The sequence below is a fragment of the Micrasema longulum genome, unplaced genomic scaffold, assembly GCF_059751315.1.
Source record: "Micrasema longulum isolate JH-2025_06_02 unplaced genomic scaffold, ASM5975131v1 h1tg000546l, whole genome shotgun sequence".
NCBI classification, from domain to species: Eukaryota; Metazoa; Arthropoda; class Insecta; order Trichoptera; family Brachycentridae; genus Micrasema; species Micrasema longulum.
In genome coordinates this window covers 138,853-164,652 of record NW_028277742.1, presented here as the reverse complement: position 1 = coordinate 164,652, position 25,800 = coordinate 138,853, and the positions used below count along the sequence as shown (strand labels likewise).

General features: G+C 32.5%; 2 protein-coding genes across 3 annotated transcripts in view; one reads left to right on the top strand and one right to left on the bottom strand.

Moving 5' to 3' along the window:
- The first annotated feature begins 2,716 nt into the window (after positions 1–2,716).
- Rint1 (RAD50 interactor 1) lies at positions 2,717–24,439 on the top strand. 2 transcript variants are annotated; one of them, XM_088227867.1, is made up of 14 exons: positions 2,717–3,058; positions 3,157–3,398; positions 4,285–4,440; positions 5,660–5,838; positions 6,160–6,371; positions 7,812–8,052; positions 9,165–9,339; positions 10,733–10,934; positions 11,972–12,098; positions 13,359–13,474; positions 13,941–14,092; positions 15,333–15,510; positions 16,665–16,786; positions 18,480–24,439. In XM_088227867.1, exons 1-14 carry the CDS (start codon positions 2,918–2,920, stop codon positions 18,691–18,693), a joined length of 2,457 nt encoding a protein of 818 aa, XP_088083993.1. In that variant the 5' UTR covers positions 2,717–2,917; the 3' UTR covers positions 18,694–24,439. The 2 variants fall into 2 exon arrangements, with proteins under 2 accessions (XP_088083993.1, XP_088083995.1); XM_088227869.1 differs by lacking the exons at positions 2,717–3,058; positions 3,157–3,398 and adding an exon at positions 4,057–4,144.
- The window catches only part of rho-5 (rhomboid-5), a gene marked incomplete at its 5' end in the record, with an annotated part of 140,309 nt that continues 134,475 nt past the window's right edge, over positions 19,967–25,800 (bottom strand). Inside the window, one exon of the mRNA XM_088227870.1 lies at positions 19,967–25,283. Within this exon, the coding sequence (XP_088083996.1) occupies positions 24,849–25,283 (435 nt within the window). The remainder of the gene's footprint in view (positions 25,284–25,800) is intronic.

Sequence of the window (25,800 nt, the reverse complement as noted above, 5' to 3'; positions counted from 1 at the left end):
CATGCTAGGCAGCTGGTGCCACCTTAATACGTCACGGAAGGCGATTCAGGAACATAGGGGTTGTATGCAATATTCTGACAGGGAAGGATTTAGAATGAGAATGTTTAAATGTAACCAGAAATGCAATTTTAAATATTTTACTGTAAAATATTTATTTATTGGGGATATCAACAGTAATACACGTAAAAAAATATAATAAATAAAATATACAGAGAATAAAACCAATGACAGATATCCACAGAAATACATGAAATACTCGTGCAATACACGTTGGTGTATTAGGGTGAACATCTGTGTTCATATTATTGCACAAGTGTCAAAAATATAAAAAAATCGATATAAATTAGATTTTATTATAGAAACTACTGAGTATGAGAGAAAAATGTGTGTTTTAAAACGCGCATTTTAAATGTTATTTTTTTACAATCAAAGGGATCAATAAGGGGAAAGTCTAAATTTTACTCACAAGCTAAACGTATAAGTGGAGAGTTTTGGGCATAGTTCGTACGAACTGCTGGCATATGAATTAGAGAGCTCGACGTGTGACGGGTGCGGTAGCCAGGGGAATTTAATGATAACTCTGACATAAGAGCCGGGCTATCAAGGCGTCCACTTAGTATGTCGCGACCCTCATCACTAATGAGTTATAACGTTATAAGTTGAGCTTACGTCTTTCTATCAGTATGTCCGTTTCACTGATCACTTTCCATTTATCAATTTTTTTACAAATGTATAATTGAACGCAACGTTACAAGTACCGAAGTTCAGGGCGATTTTAACATTTAAAATATTGTTCTAAAAAATCACTCTGGAAACATTGCTGTAACGTCGTGTTACATTGAGCAAAAGATGACATGTTTTTAAATAAAAGTATTTTAAAAGAAAAATTGAGCAAATAAATATAGTTTAATATAATAAATTTTTCATAGTGTCTTAAAATCTTCACATAATTTAGGCCTGTTCTAACAAAATACGACTTCATTCGACATTATTAAAAAAAAAAAAACTGATTCTTGTATTTTATGTACTCACGGGCAATTTTTTTTTAAAAATAGCTTCTTTTCAATAACGCAAACGTTTTTTAAAAACATTTGACTATATTATACGAAGTACCTACTTTTTTCATAATTTTTATTTCAGAAATTAAGCGTAATGATCACATGTTTTCATGAACGTTCTAATCTAAATCCGGCCCTTGGCTAGGCAATGACATTGAGATAAAAACTAATTTGATAATATTTTTTTTCACAAGTTCTTTCGAAAATGTGGAAAAATACATTAATTTTTTTAACCCCTTACTTGCATAATGAGCCCAATAAGAAACAAAAACTTTAAAAAATATTTTAAGGCGGTGCCCAATATAAAGGAAAAATAATTCAATCAGATGAATCTCACTCGGTTTTTTAAAAAAATACAAAAAATCTCTATACATCATAAAGAAAATGTTACAGGTGACATGTTTAAGACGGCACGTTATTGCATTGAGTAATTAGGTACCATTTCATGTATGTATAATCTACCCCATTTTAGTGAAAATTTTATTACAACAAAACTACATCCAGGTAGATAATTTAAAAAAAAATGGTGCTGTTAATAAAAATGTATGCTTTTCACAATGTCAAGTATATTCATTCTTTGGATGTATCATAGGATTGACATTAAGCATGGAAAATATTAATTTGATGCAGGTAGGTAATTGTTTGCAATGTTGATATTTATGCAACATTTCCGAGAAGGAACATAAATGATGTTTATCATTTACACAATTTATGACCTGTGATTGGGTGGTTTAAGTAATCACTTAACACACTGTGTAATATGCACAATTCTGCCTAAGTTTGAACACCTACATTTCCTCGTCTCTTCCATCTGTTGACGTTTGTATATGTAAGATTCATCAGTCTTAAATTGCAATCTTAATAACTCTAAAGGGAGTAGAATCCAGTTTTGTCTACAAATGGCATTTTGTTTGCAATATCAATGTAACTGAGTTCAATCAATATTTTATTTATGTATTGCTAAATTTTAACAACTCAATTATAAATTATGACGAATAAATAACAAAAACAAAGATGTACGTTACAATAACTATCCCAAATGCCTTTTTTATGTCGAGCTAGTCAGAAATAAAAACTTGAACCTCATGCACAAGGGACAAATGCGCTAACTATTATACTGCACGGTGGTTATTTATTGTATATAGTACATACCTTGCATACCGAGGTATTTGGTAGTACCATTCAAATTCAAGATAAGGTTTTTTTTTTCTATTAGGTATTATAACTTCCATTTAATTATTGAAATAACCTAAATTTAATTACTATCGAAAACATGGTTCTACTACACTATGTTCTTGAATAGGTAAGTAAAAAATTTTATCCCTGATAATGGTCATTGCAATGTAATTCAAAACCTTGGCAAATAGTGCAAACAAAACATGGCACAACAACCAAATAAAAGTCAATTTGCTGCGGCCATGAAAATCTAAATGGAATTGAAGGTAATTTTATGTTCCAAATAAAAGTAGACAATGAAGCTTTTTAAGGGTTTTTATAATTACGTTATATTTTTATTCAGGCAGTAGTCGGAGATAATGTAAATCGTAAAAAAACCTGCAAGGGTTGGTACAAGACCTACTAATGGGTAGATACTTAAAAAATATTTTTTCAACCTGCCCCGTATTTGCTATTTTTTGAAGATTGGTAACATTTATTCTGACAGCGTCAGCTTCTGTCACTGTCACTTGTCACTAAAGTACGAAAATTGAAAATGTAAATGTGTCAACAATATAAAAAAATGTGGTCAGGGAACTGATATTGTAAATATATTTTACAAAATGTTATCTGCAAAAAGCTTTTCGAGTACTAGCTATGCATCTTAAATTTGGTTTTTCTGCACTGGATAAAATCAAATCAAAATGAATAAGATAAATGAAGAACGAAAGAAAAATGTGATTTATGAGTTAAATGAAAAATTGGGAACAGATTTAAAGGATTTCGATAAAATTTATGAGTTAAGAACTCAACTTTTGGCTAAAAAGGAAGATTTAGAAAAATCTGTAAGTACATTTACATAAGTATTTAGCATTCATTGATTAATCAACATTCTTAATTAAACTTTCATTACACTTATTGATTTTTTAAAAAAAAATTCTAGCTCTCGTTAGCCAATTGCGAAGTCCCTTCAAAAGTATCTGCAGCTCTCGCCAGGGCAGAAACAGCTTCGAAGAAAATCAAATCACTTAAAGAAAAGGCAACCATTGCTTGTGAAAAAAATGAAGAGTTTATAAAACAAATGACACCCATCACTGAAAAACTCGGCGTTCTTGTGAATGATATTTGGCGATTGGAAGCCACCAAGGAATATTTAGAGATATTACAAAGTGTCGACACAGTGAGGTATGCATGGTCAAAGTTTATTTCACTCAACGGTTTAATATTTTATTACACATCTGTCTACACAAAATACATCAACCCTGATGATGGACGCTGTAATGCGATCCGAAACGTCAGTTAATAGTACAAATGACACACCGCATAATAACCCAGAAAAACTTATTGCGCATCTAAACGGCCGTGAAAATCTAAGAAGTTTAATCTTTTCTATTACATACAACGTGTATTCTTAAAAGGTCATCCACACCAGTAATATTTTATTGCTTACATGGGCTAATATCTTAAATAGAAAATGGATCATCTTAATGCTACATTTAATGGATAATTTATCAAGATAATGGTGCAAAATCGGTGTACCAATGTAGCGCACTATGCACAGTTAATAGTTAGAAAAAAACATAAGTGTTTACTTACCTTTTGAAAAATATCTGTTTTGTGCCAAAATCAATTTGATTAAAAGTAATAGCTTTTCAATGTCTGTTTATCAAATAACCTTAAAATTTCAAATGTCACTCTTACTTTGTATAACTACCTTTATAGTTGATATTTAAATTTATAACCTAAAACAGCTGAACACTAAAAAGGTACTTTTAAAAATAAGTGGAAAAATGGAACATTTTTGAATAAAAATGAACTTTTATTTTTTAACTATATTGGCAACACTTTTTTATCTCATGTTCTTTGTTTATTGTGAATAATAATTTATTGTGATAATAAATTATTGAGTTTGTAATAATTATTTCAATAATGTAATTTAGAAACATTAAAAATACATATATATTAGTTAGGATAGTTTGGTATCAGATATGTCTTATTATATTATTTGTGTATCGTAAATCTTTAAGTTTGTTTTTATATGCAACATGATCACATAACATATTTCTTGTAGTTTGGATTTGAAGGATTGCAAAGATTCTGAACAGAGCATACTTTACCTCCAACGTCTCTACGAATTGAAGTCTCAATATAATACAGGTCACCGAGGAACGTTTATTTCTGACACAACATATTACTGGTATAATATTCTGAAGGAGAAATTTTCAAAGTAAGTAGTAGAATTCTTTACATGGCCTAATAAAAAAAATCCAAATGCTTATTTATAATTATACTGTGAATGACAAATGTTTTTAATGCTTTTCTCAGCATTTTTCTGTGGTGTTGATTCATTTACAGTTATTTTACTGGATTTAAATTATAATGAGAAAATTCAATGCTATAGGAAATTGGATACCACCGGTGGAGTAATTTAAACCCTTAAAAAAATGGTAACCATAATACAATGCTTAAAAAAAATAAACACTGAACATCCAAAACATTAAAAATACACTAGCTTTTGAAACTCCATCGAAATATACTTTTCTTCTCCTTTGCACATTTTAGTAGCTCTTTTTTAAAAAAATTATAAAGTCTAGGTTAATGTTTTGTAGATTCATAGTTAATTATAACATTTCTACCTCTCTAATAAAGTGAAAACTCGTGTTTAGAGAGGGAGTTCGTTTTTCATTAATTTTAATATTCATATGTATACATTTATATATTTTATTTGATTTTTACTAAATATGATTGTTTATATATTTATTTTATTTTTATCTTACGATTGTTATTGCTATAAAATTAATAGAAACCATTTTCCATTATCTATTCGATACATAATAAATACCTATGCAATGACAGGCGCCGTGGCGCAGTCAGCTAGACGGCTAAAATAAGATAATTTTTTTTTTGTTTTGTACACCATTTTATGAATAGGACCTAAATTATATTGTTATGGTATTTGTTACAATCAATATAGTGTAATGTTTCCATAAACCAAGTTTTGTAAAATTTCCATTGAAAATAAACGTAAAAATGGCATTTTTCAATAAAAAATGATAAAAGTGCTATCTATGAATAATTAGTTTCGGATTTTCGTTTAGAATCACCTTAAATAAAACTTTCCAGAAGTCGCCCGGTTCTTTCATTAGAGAATTACTTTCATTTGGCGATTACTGGGATTTTTCTAATATAATTTCAGAAATCTTTTAAACTCTGAAATTATTTCATGTGTGTTTTTAAAAATATTTTAACGCGTTCAAATAAATATTTATGTAAGTGTGTCAGAAAGCCATAAGGTAGTTAAATTTTAGAGCTAGAACTTTGCCTTTTTCTTAGTATGGGCAAGTTTTTTTCATAATTAATTCTGTATAATAATTTAATATCAAATTTTTTGAGAATAACTCTATTTTATCGGAGGTGCGATATATAAAAATAAAATAAAATTACAGGGAGTTTGAAGATTGCCTAAAGCAATTGCAATGGCCCTTCAATTCTACCACCATGTCTCTCCGTACTCCTGTCTCTCCCGAGGCGTTGGCTAAGTTTAAAGTCCTTGCGCAATATCTTCTGCAAATTCAGATGCCCAAAGCCACGAACAATGCAGAAGATGTTGGAAAAGCTACAAGCGGTAAGTATTTTCTGTCCTGTTATTATTTCATTGATGCCTTTCTGTATTTTATTCCAAATATTTTATTATTTCAACTTTACTAAATTAAAAATAAAATGTTCCATTTATTTCTTCATATAAAATAAAATGGTGTTCTTAAAATCACCCTTAACTTCAAATTTCAAACTGTAGATTTCAAAGAGCTTTCTTATGAGAATGCTAACTATTTACCTTGTTGAAGAATGTACTCCAGAATAGTTCTCGACTGCAGATATTAATTAAACAGTTGAAGTATAAATGTTTATGTAAAAAGGTGAGTTTTTTAATTTGAATATTTTTTAGATCAAGACTCTAGTCTGCCTATACGCATAATGCTGAAATCTCTAAAGAAACGTTTCACATTTCATTTCTCTGGGAATCGAAAGACGAATCGTCTGGATAGACCCGAATGGTTCATGACTCAGATCCTGTCCTGGCTTCGTGATCATCTCCCCTTCATCGACAAACATCTAAACCCGGTGATTGAGGGTTTGGATATGGACATCGACGTTCAGGTATGTAGTATGTTGTGCACATCACTGGGAGGTAAAAATATAATTTATGTTATAAATGAGATATACAGAAACCTGTATTCATTGCAAAATTATATTTTTATTTTATTCAATACCAGCTCCGAAAGGTCTAGTGAGATCATCTTTAGTAGACGACTTTCTTATCTGTCATCTCACATACGCGCTAATTGTCACTGTGTATATTTTGTTTTTAACTCTTAAGTTTTTATAAAAAATACCAAATGTGATGAAATTGTGGCTTGAGCGAGATAGACTATAATAGCGGAAAATCATGCGTTGGAGAAAAGACAATATACATAGTCCGTGTAGTGCTAGGACATGTGCAGATAGTTTGTTTATAACTTCTCATTAAATATGCGTGCTGACAGAATATTTTTTAATAATTCCTATGATTTAGTTACGTACAATGTTAGTGCAATAGAACAAAATACAAACAAAATCATCACTATTATTATTTACACTTATCACTATTAAAAAAATACCACGATCCGTTAGTCTATGGAAATGTAGCATCGTTATTATATTAATTCATTTTTCCACTAAGAATAGAAGATGAAAAGTAGCCTATGACACTTGTTAGTTCTTCGGCTATCCCAATGCAAAAAATTACATTGATCAGTCCCTCCGTTGCGACGTGTAAGAAACAAAAAAATACAGATAAACACATTTTTGTATTTATAATACTAATAAATTTTATACCTTATATATTCTGTTCATATTTACAAAATGAAAAGGAGCCGCCTGTGCTTTGTGCCGATTCATCGCCCTTGCATCATCAGGTGTGCATAAGGTTAACCAATCTAGCGTCAATTATATTCTTATTTCTCAGCTTATTCAAGTCTAAATTATATTTTAAATAGTGTGATTCAATGTGTTCTAATATTATAATTTGTCTAGGGAAAGAGACTATTGCAGGAGACTGCTGCGAGCCATTACATAAATTGATTAATTATTAAAAAAAATAATTGTTTTTCACCACTTATTTTTTATTTTTTCTACCAACCGGTTTCAAAACTACAAAGTTTCTTTATGAAGGTATAATTTAGTAATTAGATACTAAGAAGTGCTAACTTTTTATAAGTGATTGCCAATATCGGGGACACCTGATAAGGCACAAGAAGAAGAAGATATATGCTTCCACTCTCAATCATATTGTATCCCAACTCAACACATGGCTTTTGGTCCCACGAAGTTTGGGATACGTTACCATTTTATCTTATATTATAATATAATATGTACTTTTATAGTAAATAAAAAAATAAAAAATATTGCAATACACACAACTCCAAAAATTTACATTTAAATAGGTTTCTATCAACAATCTTTCTTAAAAAATTGCTTAATAATACTGCCCTGTCTTCATATAATTATTTTTATTTTATATTATTTGTCCATACATATCTGTATTATTTAAATTTGTAGCATGAATTTACTTGTGGTCTCCTGCGCTTGGTTGTGGATCGTCTCCATTTACTTTTTGCTACTATAATCTCCGATGATGTGCTGTTCTCCCACGCTGTGGACGAGTGTCTAGGCTTCGAGCGAGAGCTCCGATCTCTTGTTGGAGACATTCCCTCACCAGATGATGAATCCAGTCCCCGAGTTACTTCGGTACTTACCGATGCCAGATATCTACAAAGATGGCTAGCAGTCGAAAAGAAATGTACGTTAATAAACATAATTAATAGTACTTTTATTTCATGAAAAAATTGTAATTTAATAGTTTTCATATACTTATTAGTAGTCTGTGTCTGGGCGGATTAAGAATACAGATCTGTGTGTGAAATAGAACCAGAATCCTGGACAAGTGTTTTCAACTTTATGTGTGCTCTCAGGTAAAAATCCCATATTAGGAAATCGAGTGGAGATATGTCTGTCTCGTAGTGCAGTGGTTGGCGCATTCGCCTACCATGTTTGAAGTCCCGGTTTCAATTCCTGGGAAGGTCGACATGAAATATTAATTAAATAGGTAGTTCTACACTGCAATATTTCATGTTCCTGGACTGGTATCTTAAAAGTTAGGCTGATCACCTTTCCTTCAGTAACAGATGACCAATGTACGCCACATTACTGAGGAAGTTCAAATTTTTATTTATTTGTTCTGATTGGTGAATTGGCTTCCCGGAAATCTATCACAACACTCTATCATTGGTTTATTTGAAAGAACTTGTGATGCAGTTCAAAGTGGTTTATTTTTATTAAAATCACATTTTTTAGATATTTCGCTGCACAATTAAAAGCTCTAATGTTTGCCGCTTGTAAGAAAACATTTTTCATATCAAATTTCCTGTAGCACTGAACTTTCTCATTGTACCAATGCAGTGCCCTATGCACCATCGGGTGTCGACAGGGAGATGATGATGATTTGTATTTAACTAAAGATATACTTTTGCTTCCACTTGTTTTCAAACATATTTTTGTTCAGTGCATTTTATTTACTATAGAAAATGTATTCTCTTTTTCAATTGAAAAATAGTGGAAAGTACTATTTTAAATCATGTTATATCATATATTTATTTAAAAAAAATATGTTTTAGTTTCTTGTATTTGAGTGAAGCCTTAGACAAAAATATGATTCCCCATTTACAGTAAAACAATTAGAAGAAATGATAAATTGTGCACAAAGATCTAGATACATGCTTACAAGGGAAGAGAGAATAATATGCTCGTGATTATTTACAAATGTGTATAATCCCATTCTTTTCAGTAAATGACAGGCCGCTAGATCCCGTTAGATCCGGCGCTGTACTTATATATATTTTATTTCTATTTCAGTTGCCATCCAAAAGATGGATGAGATGTTAAGTGGCGATGAATGGCTCCAAGTGCTCGGGTCACAGGATGGTACAGAGAGAGATGCCGAAGGCATTCCTCAGGGAGCTGACTGGCTCATCTCCTTACTTCACACTGTCCATGACCGGTACTCGGTGCTACCGCAGCCCGGGCACAGGTGAGATATTATCTCCAGTGGACTGTAGATACCACAGGATATCATGTTGGGAACTCCACAAATGCGCAGACTCCTAGATGGGTTAAATATAGTGAGACAGGCAGCTGATCCTGTGGGATGCTAATACAGTTGGGACTGTGCTTTCTTCTGAGCAGAACACACACATTCTCTTGTCTTTGGATTCACTGTCATGGTTTACCTAGGGAATTCTTCTTTATTATACATAGGTCCTTATTTCATTGTAAATATCTGCATTTTTAATTATGTTCGTCATGATTTGTATAATACCTTTATTTGGTTTTTCTTTGTAAATATAAAATGTGTATTTTCTTGTAGTACTTACCCATGTTTTATCTATTTGTTTGAAATTAGATTGTTTGAAAATTCCCTGTTAAGTAGGGACTCTTCAATACTTAAATTAATGCATTTATAAATATAATGACACATCAATATATAAAATACATTATTAAAATTTACGCCTGTCAAAGAATATAATACTGATAAGTTATTTTCTAATACATGCTATAGCATAGTTAAGATCATGTATCTAAGAATAAATCAATTTAGTAATTAATTTTGATAGTAAAAATAAAAATGGATAAATTGTTGATAAATTACCTGGTCCATGAAGAAGTATAGAAATGGAAAAAATAATATTTTCAGGCGTTGCCTAGTATGTAGGTGAAATAATTCAATTAGATGAATCTCACCTGCATAAATAAAGGTTTCAGCTCTTTAACTTCACAAACATCAACAGATGAAAGAATTGAAGGAATATAGATGTTCAAATATAGGCAGAATGGTGAATATTACACAGTGTATAAAGTGGCCACTTAAACCAGCCATTGACAGGTCATAAGCCCTGTAGATGCCTGGACTTCTATATTACCTTCTCTTAAATGTTCTTCATCTCTGTTGTAAAATGTTAATAAAAATGGAATAATTCAATAAAATAATAATGGTAATTAATTTTTATGGTACAATATGTAATTTTATAATTTAGTAAATAGATTAGTAAATAATTTTATGGTTCAATTAGCAATAGTTAAAATACATATTTATAAATTATATTATGGTTCAATTAGCAATAGTTAAAATACATATTTGCAACATCATTAAGTTTATTCAAAATTATATCTATTTGTAAACATATAAGGGTAATAATGAAGACAGCATCGATACTTTAAATTTATTTACGGAGCAATCTTATACAGTTGTCTCTTCCCAGGTGTCCCAATTAGTTTCCAGGTGACCCTAATACATAAAACCAAATCTATCCATTTCTTTTAATATTAAAAAATATTAACATAACTTTTATCTTTCAAATTCAAAATACTCATAGTTGATTCATTTCCTCTCTTTAGTATGTTTCAAAAGACCTTTAATTTTGCAGGTTACAGTTCCTGGAGCTGCAGATAGAGCTGTGTGAAGAGTTGCGAGTTCGCCTGACGCAGCTTATCGGGGAGGAGCTACACAGAGGGAGCAGTTGCGGCGGGGAGGGGAGGGGGCTCGAGGGAGGGGCTACCAAGTTGCTCGCTCTCCTTAATGTTGCCCACCACATTCGCCAGGCCCTAGTGGACTGGTCGCACTCTGTGGTACAGTTATTTTATTAATTCAAAAAATTAAACTAGGAATATTTTGGATATATCTAAATCTCTGTGGATGGGTACTGAATTTGACGATCGAGGGATGAGACAAATAAACTTTTTTTAAGTGGTGAATAAATATGTCATTAGCTGATTTATTGGTTTATACGGGTTTTTAAATATTTTAATTGTATTTGACATCATATATTTTTTTATTAATTTTCTTATAACTGTTATAAAAATATGTAATAATCAGATAGTAAAAAATGTGTTATTATTAATGTAAATAATTATACATAGTTGGCCACATGGTGTAATGGTCATCGTGTTTGCCTACCATGCAAGAGGTCTCAGGATCAATTCCTTGACAAATTTAAAATGGTTGACATGAAATATTAAAAAAAAAAGTGTAAAATACTAGTGTAAATACTAAGTGTAAAATATTTCATAGTCCCTATACTGGCACGTGAACCGTAAGACTGATCATCCTTATTTTCTGTAAAAAAACTAACAAAAAATGATCAAGATGCGCCGCTGCGATTGAGGTACCAATGCAGTGCCCTATGCACCATTCGTTACGGAAATGGAATGTTGATGATGATTAGTATATAACCACTTACCGATGTCTTATTGCCTATCGGTTTTGAAATGTACCCATCTCTTCATCATGTGCCGAGACACTCGCCATGTATGACTACGCATGTAAATACTAAAATACACCACCACGTTTACCAACAGGTAAAGTTTGTTATTGTTTTTAATATCGAAAAATTTTAGCATATTCATGGATGTAAATATGTATGTCATATTATATTATGCAATCATTTAATACCATATCTTGATGTAAGAATTTTCATTCGATTTCCGTAAGGTGTGACGTTTATATAATTTTCCTCAAGTTGTGTACATATATTGTTACTCACTGTTCTATGTTGATGGTCTGTACTTTTATTTATAATTTTTGATCGACAAATTAAAGTATTTACATTTTATTTTATATTCTTTTAAAATGTATTTCTGTTAAACACATTATTCCATATTTCCAGCCGTATCTCCAGCTGCACTACTACAAGAGACAGTTCCACTACTTCACAGAGTTACAGCATATGCCCATTCCTGATCTGGATACAACTCCATCCAGGCCTATAGCAAGTACACTTCCATCTATTAGAAGTAAGATATACAGTATTTATTTATACTTTTACATTGTGTGTATTCTTTTTTTATACAGAATAATGTCACTGGGGTGTCCCGTGCCGAGGGAAACATTTTACAAAATGTGAAACATGCCTAAGATTAGCTATTTAAAAAAGTTAACATAATAATAACAATAATTAAAACGTAATTGATCTAATGAACCTAATTATCTTTAATATAATTAACAATGAAAAACTAAAATAATCATAAAAAACATCCAATTTATAAACACACCAATTTATATAGACCAATAGAACAAATTTCATAAACAGTACACACATTTTACCTATTTGGCTTGATCTACCCATCGATCCGTGCGCAACCCACCTCTACTATCCATGTCTTAATAGCAATTTTATATTGTGAGAACTTACTAATTGTCCTTATGGATAATGAAAGTAGATTGTACACTTTAACCGAGTAGTAGGCCAATCCTCTTTATAATTTTTTTAATAATATTAGAGTAGGTATTTAATTAAATAATACAGACTTTCAACTCTAATTAAAGCTATTTCCATCACAAAGGACTAAGTTTTAATTCTGTTTTTGATTTTTTAATTGAAGCTCAAAAATAAAGTTCAAAAAAGGATACTGTTATTCCCCAAAAGTATGGTTGAAACAAAAAAGTAGAGTTTTTTTGAGTTAAATAACAATGTTTCTTATTTTATTTTTTTTATTTCTTATTAATTTTCCTAGTTTTTTATTAACGGTTTTACTATAATGTACATTTTCTTCTTTTGAAAACATGTTTCTTTAGCTTTTATACTTTATTATTACTTTTATAAATGTAAAGGGTGAGGGGTCTAGTAATATTATGTATGTATGTCCAGCTATCTGTTATTGTACCCTATTAAAATAAATAAATAAATAAGAAATATTCTGTTGACTGAGTGTCACGTGACGGTGACTTAAAGTTTACGTAGGTACTATTGTGCACTTTGAATGAATTTCCTGTAATAAGGATACAGTATTTTTAGTTCTGATTTGACATCCAGGCAAATTTGTCCACAGCTCGTTTACTAATTTATAAAATGAGCTTAGACCTAACCAACTTTAACTTAACCACGTTCATGGTACTTGTGTATTATAGTTGATGGTTATTTTGGCACTGAAGATTTATTACGAAACAGATATACATAATACATTATAGAATAGCCTAAAAACATGTTTTTTACAAAATTTAATCTCGTCAGTGTATTTAAATATATTGAAAGTGTATGTTGAATTGTGTTAAAGATCGTGGCGGCTCCATATCTCTCTTGCAAGTTGAAGCAGAGTCCCGGCAGTTGGCACAACTGGAGGCACTACACCTACAGCATGAGGCACAAGCCGCTGCAGATCCAAAGAATCAGGTATTCCATATCACCCGTATTATTTTTTCTTCTATCTCTTATGCGCACTATGGCGGGCACTGCATTATGTTATTTGTAAGGGGACCTCTTATACCAGTTAGAAGTGACAAAATTATAAAATATTTTTATGAAAAAATATTTCTTTTTAATAATATCAAAATGCGATAACCACTGCGAGGCGGGAAATAAAAATAAAATCTTAACCGATTTGTATAGTGCTGTTTTTCGGAAGCTTTACAATTATTAAGTTTTCCTTAACATAATAATATTTAAGTACTTTGGAATACGTAATTATTATACTAAGCAAATTCAAGTTGATGATATGTGCATTGTTCTATTGAAGAGACAAACAAAAGGATATTTTAAAATTAACTTTCAACAAAAACTATTGTTATAATTAACGTGATATATTTTCGAAAATTCTTAATGGGTGTTTGCAGTTAAAATATGGTTTGTCTTATTTTAGCTGCTATTTAAAGAGGAGAGTGACCCGGACGCTGGAGTTTTCGAGGAAATACCTGGGCTCTTGGAGCGGCTGGTGGATGGAACATGCACTCTTATCTGTGATGACCTAGTACTAGAAGTAAAAGCGGCTTCCAGAGATTATCGTAATCAAAAGTAAGTTCATTTTACTGAAAATTCAATTAGTGAAGTAGTACGGTGCACAGTATTTCCCAAAAGCATATTATAAAGAAAATAAGGTATTTGTGGTATGATCCACTACTGCTTACTGAGGTGCTTTATGCACAAACATTATGTTGGACTCTATATATTATCTTTGATAGCTCTCAAAGCTTGAACTTAGTAAAGCAAAAGAAGCATTACTCAAAATATTTATAAAAAAAAATAAAATATTTTCTTTTATATATCTTCATTAAAAATATTTTAACAGCTTTGTCACACAACCACCGACATGAAATAATGCATTTATGTAAGGTTTGTAAACAATTTTATTAAATGCTTTTAAAAATATTTATGGCCACCTCTGGCAACACCAGAGACAGGGAGACCGATATAACACGCCACTAGCCGCTACAAAATGGAAACCAGCCAAGCCAGACTTTCTCTGTTCAACTCTGGTACTAGACGTCAAGCACAACGTTGCAACCGACACATGATATTTTCGTAAATTCAACTCATTTTACCGCAACAGCTAAATTAATTCAGTTTGTTATTGTTATTTTATATTACCATATTTGAACATCTGTTATAGATAAGTAAGATGTTCAAATTAGTAATAAACTTTATGTAATATGTAAGTGCATCTTTCATTTGAATACACACGACCTGTACAACAAAACTTCTGGTAAGTTTAATTTAATCTAATCATCTTTACTCAAACACATTCACTACTGATATTTTACCATGCAATAATGTGTACATATTTTGATTTGAAATCTCAATGGACAATGAAATCACCCTTACATATTGCAAGGATTTTATTTTAATTCAACAACCCTGTTGTGTTACCAAAGAATTAAATTTATTACTAATATTTTGTCTGTGTCTGGGCGAATGAAGAATACAGTTTTGTATGTAAAATAGAACAGGAAAAGTAAAAATCCTAAAAAGGAAAATCAAATAGAGTTAAATCCACCTCGAAGTGCAGTGGTTGGCGCATTTGCCTACCGTATTTGAGACCTGTACGCCTGTAAGAAATGTTTGTCAGTAAGATGGTTTTAACACTGCTATAATTCACTTTGACCCTTCATTTGGTGTACCAATTCACTTCCCTATGCACCACGAGTGCAGATAGGGGTGTGTTGTGATGATTTGGCTCTACCTGTATCAAGAAGTGCTTATTATTTTTTCTTAATTAATCTCTTAACTTTTGAAACTTGATATTTTCTTTTCCAAGATGGCACTGCCTACCCGAGGCCAGTGACTGGCGAAGTCGTACCCTGTCAGGGGCCCTGTGTGGAGCATTAGGGGCTCTGAGCTCCCGCCTTCTGAAGCTACACTCGTCACTGATGCCGCAACTGTTTGCCCCCCTCACTAGAGCCGTTGCTCGTGAGATAGACAACTTTATATTTGAAGTATGTAAATTTAACTCTTTAAACATATAGCAAGTAATTTTAATATTTGAACAGATTGTTTAGTATGAAATGATTAAAATATTAAATATTGTTTTGTTTCCATATTATTGATTCTATATAAGAGACTTAATCAAATGCAACCTATAATGCATTATCATATTGATATATTTATATCAACAGTAAAAAGGCTGATGCGCTACTTTTGCCAAAATTGAGTTATATACACAACTTTTCTCAGAATTTTAAAGTGCGTCGTATGAGTCTACACTCATGGATATCAGATGTCCGTTTTGGCATTTTTGTAAAAAAACCTTTTGAACGGCTCTCATAAAATCAATAGATTTACAGTCAATTCAAAACATTTAATAAACTTTGCTTGCATATGCATAACATGAAGTTTTCATTTAAAGTAAAACTAAAATTTTCCGGATTGACAAGTGCCAGACGTTATCCAGATATACAAAAATCTGGATAATGTCTGGCACTTGTTTTGAACGAAAACACAAAATTTTTCACTTTTTATGATCACTTTTTTTATTGCTTTTGAAATAATACACCCAATTAGAATCACATTAAAAACTTATTTAAACATATCCAGCAAAGTTAATTGCTTTGACAAAAAAACTCATTTATGAGCAGCGAGGTTTTTGTTTCGAGATTTTATATTTTGGTAATGATCTGGATATACATGAGCAAAAATAGTATGTTTGCTTGATTCACCGACAAGCACTAACGCATTAACATAGGCTTATTAAACATTCAAACGCACTAAACATCACACAAAATCGGACCTACTTTTACGATTTATTCTTTAAATTTACATTAAAAAAATGGTTTTTGGTATTTATAACTTTAGGCCTCAATAGTTTTACACAACACTTATCTTACCCATTGTTTTGGAATTAATATAAAACAAAAAAGTTATGCTAATTTTTTATTTTTTGAAATCCTACATAATAATTGACTCTCCTACAAAATTATGACATATCAGTCCTTTATTCTTTGTACCGTCGATATGCTCATTTTCGCTTGTTTAACATAATAATGGCACTTATTTCTTGTAGTTTAAAGCAAGCTGTTTTAGACGATAAGGTATTTTTATCAATTCAATCAAATTGATTATATTGAAATATTTTGGATTGGTAATTTTGTAGGAAGTAGTCGTAGAATGTCTTTGGGGACTGGGCGGAGCGCAACAGTTCCAGTTTGACATGACCAGAAACTTGATGCCAATATTTGCGCAGTACACCAGTTCACCCGAAGCTTATCTGCCTAAGTAAGTACCGATTTCAAATTCAGTTTGAAATAACCCCTTTTTTACAAGTATATTCTGAAGAAATTTGAAATAATACTTTCAAACTCAGAGAATCTGCATTTTAAACTTTTTATCTTTAAATTTCTATTGAAATCCATTAAAACATGCCATATTTGTTTGTGATGTCCATATATTAATTATTACCGTGTCCTTGAGACGTTTTTCAGAAATACATCTCAAGGGCACTGCAAAATAAATGGAAAAAAACACCACAATGATATAGCTAATGCAACATAAGTTGAGGTAAACAAACACACACAAAAGTGTGCATATTGGTGAATCAGGTTGTGGTACCGTGGCTAGTGTTGCAGACTCACGGATCAGAGATTGGAGGTTCAAACCCCTCCACCCCAACTTTATTTTAATTTTCTAATAGTGAGTTATTTACAACTCGTTGAAAATGACCACCAAAATTGAAGTATTTGAGTAAATTATAAGTACGCTTATATTTCTGCATTTAAATAGAAAAATTAATTAATTTAAAATAAAAATCACATAATAAATATTTTAAGTTATTTCGTCAGGTTTTGAACTTGAGACCTTATGCACGACATCCAAAAGTGCTAACTACTATACTACGAGGTAGACATACTTTATTATTTCAAATAAAATATAATGTGGACAGAAAAAGAACATCTGTATTCAAATTATACATCTGTGTGAGTATTGTGTTCGCCTCAACTTAGACTGCGTTACCTGTAAGAAGCCATCAACATTAGGATATATAATTACAATACTGAATGAGGGCAACAAAATGAACGGTGCACTAAGCACAGTAATTGGCGTAATTGCTAATAAAAAGACAAAAATATGACTGGTAAACTGGCAGTGCACAACAGAGTCTTAGTCTCAACACTAAGTGGACATCTTGACTGGTTTTATCTGGCCTTGGATGAATCAACGGATGTGTCAGATACTGCTGAGGTGTTGATTTTTATTCAAGGAGTGGATAAAAGCTATGAAGTATATGAAGAATTTCTTGATATTGATAGTATTCACGGCACAACCACTGGTGGAGATATTTTTAAGGGAGTTGAAAATGCCACTAATAAAAAGAACCCTCTATGGAAAAAATTGAAATCTATTACAACTGATGGAGGCATGTGTGGTAAAAATAAAGGAGTAGTCGCTCTTGTGTCAAAGGCTATAGAAAATGATGGTGGTTCAAAACCATTAGTCTTACATTGTATCATTCATCAACAGTCTCTGTGCGGGAAATGTTTGGTTATGTCTGAAGTTCTAAAACTGGGCTGAATAACCGAGAATTCCGCAAGTTTATTAAAGAGAAGAGATTGGAAAAAGTGATTTGCCATATTATATTGTTGTACGCTGGCTAAGTTACGGACAAGTCCTTCAGCGCTTCTTTGAACTTTTTTGATGAAAAGCATCGCCCTCTTACCGAATTATAAAATAGCGAATGGCCGTGGAAGTTAGCATTATATGTTGATTCGACAAAACATATGAACGAACTGAATTTGAGAAAACAAGATGTATGAAGGTGGTAGGGATGTAAGTCAGGATAGATGTGTATGGTGGTGTACATTGTCTCTCTGCCTACCCCTACGGTTAATGGTGTGATGGTAGTAGTAGTAGTAGATCTAAAGCGACTACCAAAAGATAGGCTAATGGTATCTAATGTAAACACAATTTTCAGAATTAAAGAGTCATGTAGCCTTCTGGGTTTATTGCGCGGGTCCGCCATTCTCCTGCGTGAGGCCCTCTCCAGCGCCGTGCAGTCCGGGAGCTGCGGCCTCCCGGGGGACGAGTGCGCCTCCCGAGCCCTCGCGGAGATATCCATCCGCCATCTGTCTGTGGAGGACACCATCCGGGTGCTCAATCAACGCACAGACTTAAACTTAAACCAGTGAATTTCACCCTTTACTTGTTGGCTATTTTTTAAATTGATTCTAGTTATGTTTTTTGTGTATTAATATAAATTATTTAAAAAAAGAACATAATTTTAATGTATTTTTATACCACATTTGACTACGGTCCATATTTCAGGCGGGTAAAGAATTCAGTTCAATGAGTGGAATAGAACCAGAACCCTCGATGAGCGCTTCTTCGTCCCAATAGTAAAGCTATGGTTTCCTAAGAGAGCGGAGCAGAGAATGATGTGATTTAAAACTTTGTCTGTACAAATTAATAGCGCTGGTTTCTTAGAGAGCAATGATTATGAGCAGAACGTCAAACAGCAATGCCGCCATTTTCAGGACAGGCGTCATAGCGGTGCAAACAGTTCTCGACTGATTTTTCTCGTATAGCAGTGAACATTTTTGCCTGTCAAATGAGTGCAAATGTGAACCATGAAGTACTGAAAATAACAAAATGTTGATTGATTTTGTAAAAAAAATATGGAACCTTATACAATGTGGAGAGCAAAGACTTTAAAAAAAGCTCAGTTAAAACCAAATTTGTGGAGAAATATCGGAACAACACTCGAGATGTTAGATACATAAAAATGTATTAAAATGTGAATAACAATCAAATTATATGAATAATAAAAGTTTTCATTTGCTACAAAAAAAATATTATAATGATATTATTTCTACTTTATCAATTTCCACATTATAATTACTGAATAATATGGATAAGACCGCTTTTTCCAGCGCATATTTTTGACGGTTAAGTTGTCATGGCCACTATTTAACGACACCGCTTTCTCTAAGTTTACATTTCTTGACACGGTTAAGACAGCGGTCTTATTACACCCACCGCATCGCAGTATATTACAACCACTAGATAATGGCACCGCTTTCTTAGGAAACCATAGCTCAAAAAGGAAATCCAGTGGAGATAAGTCCCGCCTCATGGTGTAGATGTTGGCACTTTCGCCTGCCATGCATGCTATGGGTCCTGCCTGGGTTCACTTCCTGGGGTGGTATTCCAAACGCTCTCGCGGCCGTATTATTTCTTGTACTTTGTATGTAAATACACGAGATAATACGGCCGCGTTTTCTCGTGCCGCGAGAGCGGTTCAGAGTAGCACCTCTGGTAGGGTCAGCACCTTCCTTTCATGATTAATTGTGGGTATGCTGCATTCGGTGTACCTGTACAGTGGCCGGAGCATCACTGGGTGCAGATAGTGAAATGATGATGAATTTATAAGTACAATGGAAGGGAATTAAAAATTGGTACATGGTCAATAAATTTTGAAATATTTAATAAAGACTAAAGTTTTACAATTAATTCATATCATTATAATGTACATTATGAAGGTATTATGAGTAGCAAGTCTTAAAAACAATACAGACATTTTTTTTTCTTTTGGGGTTGTATAATTTCTCCAATTTGTGAGAATTTTCATGTATTTACATCTCGGGATTACTATGGATCTTTATTTGGGTAAACAAAATTAAGTCGATTATATTTTATTATACAAATATGATTAAATGCTGTTTCGAGGTTTTATAAAATCAGAATAATTATAAAATACTCAAAATGATCCGAATAAAAAAGTCCTTGTTCGAAACGTCAAAATATCACAATCAATTAAATTGATAGAATCATAAACTTAAGTCACATTAAACTAAAATTGTGAATTTGTAAACTTAACAACATTTTATCAAAAGAGTTTATAGTAATAATAATTATAATAAGGACATTTTAAACAAACGTTAAGCTGTTTTACAACATGAATATTTTTGTATTATTAAATACACTATTCTATTAATACATACAAACTTGCAAACTTATAGAAAATATATTTTATTGCGTTGTGCTTAGCATATTTTGTTCTTTGTAAAGAAAATGTTTCATTTGTGACAATATTTGAGCGGTTAAAAATATTTTAATGTTATTCTGGGATACACGTCTTAAATAAATAGTGTGATTTTTATGTTCTATACTAAAAACTTTAAGAAGAGAGTCCATGCATTTAGCTCCCAGAATTATGTAAGATGTTATTTTCTTACTGGGAATCAATAATGTTTCCCATTTATTTTGAAGAAATGAAAATAAACCATAAAAATTCTTTGTAACGATTTCCAAAATAGAACCCTTATTCTACAATAAGTAAAAATAGTTGTACGAGGGTTGATTGATATGCTGCTTCTATGTGTGAATGCCGAGTGACAAGTTGAAACCTGCAACGGCTACTACACAAGCCGCTGACCACTGCAAAATGCTACAAGGTGCTGTTTCATCAGGACAATGCTCCAGCACACGAGGCATTAGTGTCAATGGCAATTATTCACAAAGCTGGGTTTGAATCGGTCAAACACCCCCATATCCACCTGATCTTGTCCCCTCTGACTGGCTATCTCCGAAACTCAAGGAACATTGCGTGGAAAGACATTTGCAACTGCTCTGTAGATGAGTGGTTGGCAGGGGGTCGGACAAATGTTCTACCAGGAAGCTACGAAAATGTTGGAGTCCAGGGGACCACATAAAAAATAAGATACGATTTTTTCTCATCCACTTTGAAATAGATCAGCGATGTAGCATATTAATCAACCTTTGTAGATCACCAAATTTCGAGAGAAGAAATCAATTGTTTTCGAGAGAGTTTCGGCAATTATTTTTTGGAGTGATTCATTTTACTTATAAGTAAAAACAATAATGGTTTGTTTCTTTTATTTATGACACTATCGTATACAGGAGAACAGGAGAAATTGAAAACAAAATAGTGCTTAGTTTTATAAGCTAGGTAAATAATACTCTCTGTGTCCCGGCGGATGAAGAATACAGTCCTGTGTGTGAAATAGAACCAGAACCCTGGTTTTTTATTCAATCTGATTAAGAAAATTGAGTGGAGATAAGTCTACCTCGTAGCGAAGTGGTTGGTGCCGTTCACCTACCATTCTTGTGGTCCTGGGTTCGATTCCTGGGAGATAAATTATGATATATGATTTGACAATAGTGATTTTTAAACTGCCACAATTCATTGTTCTTGGACTGGCACATAAAGTGTAAGACTGATCACCTAACATTTATGTAACAATGGAATTTTGTAGGTTATATATAAATATGTTTGGTTTAAAAATGCCCTATGCACCACTGGGTGTGGAGAGGGGGAGTGATGATGATAATGCTGGTGGTCAAATGAAAAGATTGTCTCGAATAAGTCTGCTTGTATTTTTTTCCGCCACGTGGTCAAGTTTTCTCATTTGCCTACCATCAAAAGATCTTAGGTTTGATTCCCAATATGGTAGACGTGAACCTAATATGGTTTAAAATAGTGTTTTTACACTGCAATATTTCGTAGTCCCTGGACAGGCGCCTAAAGCATCTTGTGTTCGCTGCAATCGGTATACCGATAATGGAGTGCCCAATTTTTAACCTAAAATTTCTGGAAATGCTATCTCGAGTCTCGACTCTCCTCTTTGTTGTAGATGCTTAGCAAATGCACATAATCGAATAACATACAATTCACAACTAAACATGTCGCTATTCAAACATATTTTTTACAAATATATATATGAATGAATAAACGTTAATTATGATTGAAAACTTTAAGGACATTGTGCGAAAAATCGATAACATTTTAAATGAATTATAATTGTATGTAATTGCGGTAAAAAGAGTCCCGTTTCCCAGGGTTTGGCTACAATATGTTAGTATTTGTTTTCATGTACAACATACATGATAATCATAATACGTAACTTCAACTCTATTATAAATAATTATCACATGGGGATTCATAATATAGTAAGTGCTTTTAAGTGTTTCTTCTATGATTCAAATTAAATTAATGAGAAAAATAATTGACACTCAACCAAAATTATGTATAATATGTACATTATTTGACATCACTGTTTGAGATTATTTAAGCGGTACTTTTTGGGAAATAAACTATAATAGAAGGAATATACACCTGCCTAAAATACTACCCAAAATTCGAGTTAAAGAAAATTAGGAATGTTTGGTTTCTTAGCATGCATTGCTTTTTGAGGTTCCTTTATTTACCATTATTTACTCAGAGTAATAATTCACGACCCGCTTGTAGAACCGCCGATACGGACAAAAACCATTCTAGGATTATCAATTACGAAGTTAGCTACAGTTTACAGCAAAACAACGGGCCGTAAATACTCAGGTTGAGAATTGCAAGCGACAAACTGTCCGTTACACATTTGTTGTTAAACCAAAAATTTGCAACGCTTTTGTTCTACCCAATACGTTTGCAATATCTATACAATCCAAAGAGTGTTTCTATAAGCAGGTCGCGGTTCATCGCTCTGAGATTATTTCATTGTACCATGTTTGAGGCTCAATAAATGATAGGTTGAAAAAATTGTAATGTATTATATACCAATTTTTTTTAGGCCAGTTAGAAAATAAATGTATCGTGAAACATATCTCTCACTTCCTATAATTTACATAAATAATAACTAATTTTCAATAAAACTCTGGATTATAGAGCCTATTTATCGCATGCTTATAACACTTGCACCGGCTTTGCCACATTGCTGGTGTATTTAAATATGCCCGAACTTGATTAAGTTATATAACTATCTACGCAGAGTGTGAAAAAGAAAGATCACAACAAAATTAATGGTGGAGCTTAATATCAGTCGGATGATTATATTGTACATGAGATGATTACATGAATTATATTTACTCTGACAACTGAGTAGACACTCCGTGGAGAATGGGTGGGAATTACGAGGACATATTTCAATGTTTGGAGATGAAAATCTCACACTGAGTTTCTGGGTTCCCTATCATAACACGAATTTCAATATTTACAACAATTGATATCTAGAAGATTATCAGGTTACTAAGGTTTATTTATTTTAATTTTCTAATGGCAGTGGTACAGGTTTATTTTCATTACGTTCTCAAATAATCTTAAACAATAAATTTAATTGATCAAACCTAAATGATTACAAATTAAACGTATTTTTAATTCAATCTAAGAATTCTAGTAAGAAGTATTTTGAAGAGTTAAACCCGACTGTAATTATAACTCCAAAGTATATCAAAAAGTTCAAAATGAATTTCAAGTCATTTAACTTACTCGAATAATTATTCTTGGTCAATTTTTCAGCTATGCTAATATTTCAATAACTAAAATACGAAAATAATCCACATAATTATATAAATGTTATACCTTTTTAAAATCAGATAAATAACTTAGTGTTGAAAGAAATAGTCAGATGTTACATTGAATGTTTTTGACGAGAGAATGTAATACATAATAATTACTTGGAGGTAATGTGTATTTGTATTAAGGCAAGTTAGTGAGAGTAGTCACCTCAGGTGTCAGAGGAGCAGTGAGATGAGATGTTTACAAGATCACAAACAGTAACGCGACTTATCCAACAATGTCAAACACGATACTAAAATATTTTTTGATCATTTTATAATGTTTTTCCTCATTTAAATATATGTTTTCTTTAATGATTTTTATAACATCTTCCATTGAAAATGATTTATATCATGGATAACCTTATTTATACAATAATAATAATTGTCCTTTATAAAGAAATATATGTGAATATGTGTGACACTTTGAATATTATACATATTTTTTACATATTAACGAGAGCTCGCCTAGTCGGTGAACCGACATTCCGAAAGCTTCCGAATTTCTCTTGTTACAGTATTACAAAAGAATTGATTAAACTGATTTTCACTTTGTTTTATAAGCTTTCCCCAATAAGTCACTTCACTTACAATAAAGCACTTTGTTTTCAACAAATTGGGATTTCCTTAAACTTCTTAATTAATTGTTAAAATGTGAATATTATGTTTTATAACTACAAGATACCGCTGTACACAGCTCACTGTCCACTTTTTAGATAAAAAAATACCGAGCGAATTGCATCTCCCCGGAGATTGATATTTCGATTGGCACTATACAAACATCCCGCTTTCACTATCCCCGCTGTGTTGGCCCTTATCCGATTAGCAAGCTCGGCCAGTCCTGGCGTAAGCGAGTTCTGCCCAGAGTGCGCAGCCCTCTTGCTCGCCCCCGGTACCATGCCACGATTAGCGCACGGTAGGAGGCCACTGTGTCTCGCAAGCGACGTCTCGCGGTGGTGAGTACGGCTGGTGTATGCGGCCGTTTACATTTTTGTCATACCACGGGCTCCTCACGCTTGAAGTCGATGTTTTGCGAGGCGCAGAAGTCCCTCGTGAAGGGAAGGCAGGTGAAGTAGGTGCAGATCTCGCAGTCGTACACGGGGATGATGTAGAACAGAGCCACGAGAGCCGCGAACAGGACGGCCGCACTCAGCAGGCACACCCAGATCAGGGCTAGCTTCTTCTGGCGGTCGTAGGGACCGAAGGACACGAACGGAAGAAGGGCGTACGACAGCAGAAAACCGAAGATAAAACCAAACAGATGCGCGTAGTTGTCTATCCACGGCAGTACTCCCAGTATTAGAAAAAGTGCTGCCACAGATAACAATCTCAGTAAAGCTCTCCGAGGATGTTGTAATAAAGGCCAAGCTCCTAATACCTCCACCACCAGACACGCTAGTAGACCGAAGTGTGCTCCCGCTGGACCCACCTATGACACAAATATAAAAATTAATTCACAGTTTTAGTATCGATAAAAACGTGTTTAATTGATGAGTGGATTAGGCCAAATATGTAAAAAAGTGTTGTAAGATTTTATAGGATAAAAAATGGTAAAAATAACATTTTGTTGAATAATTAATCTAGGGGATGTTTTAAAATAATGTAAAATGTTTCCCTCGGCACAGGACACCCAGTGAGGGAACGTTTGTTTATTTTTATTCATATCAAATTAAGTTATATTTCACATAATTATATTCATGAACTTATGGATTTTAAGACTTGTATTAAGCCATAATAATTAACATGGAAAGAAGAGTAAATTTGGAAAAATAATATACAATAACAACAATCTCAAGAATAACAGTCCAAAAAATAGCATTGAATACTTAAAAATACTACAAAGTTACAAACATAATCTAGAAAACACAATAAAAAAAACCACAAGTACATAAAAATATACACAAGTACACACATCATTTTTAATTTTAAAAAATAAATTGTAAATT

What these genes read in the sequence shown, in the direction of transcription:
- Rint1 (XM_088227867.1), top strand. Translation starts at nt 2,918, where the DNA reads ATGAATAAGATAAATGAAGAACGAAAGAAAAATGTGATTTATGAGTTA. An exon ending in CAAAGTGTCGACACAGTGAG is followed by an intron (nt 3,399 to 4,284) that starts GTATGCATGGTC and finishes TATTTCTTGTAG; the next exon opens with TTTGGATTTGAAGGATTGCA. An exon ending in ATATGGACATCGACGTTCAG is followed by an intron (nt 6,372 to 7,811) that starts GTATGTAGTATG and finishes TTAAATTTGTAG; the next exon opens with CATGAATTTACTTGTGGTCT.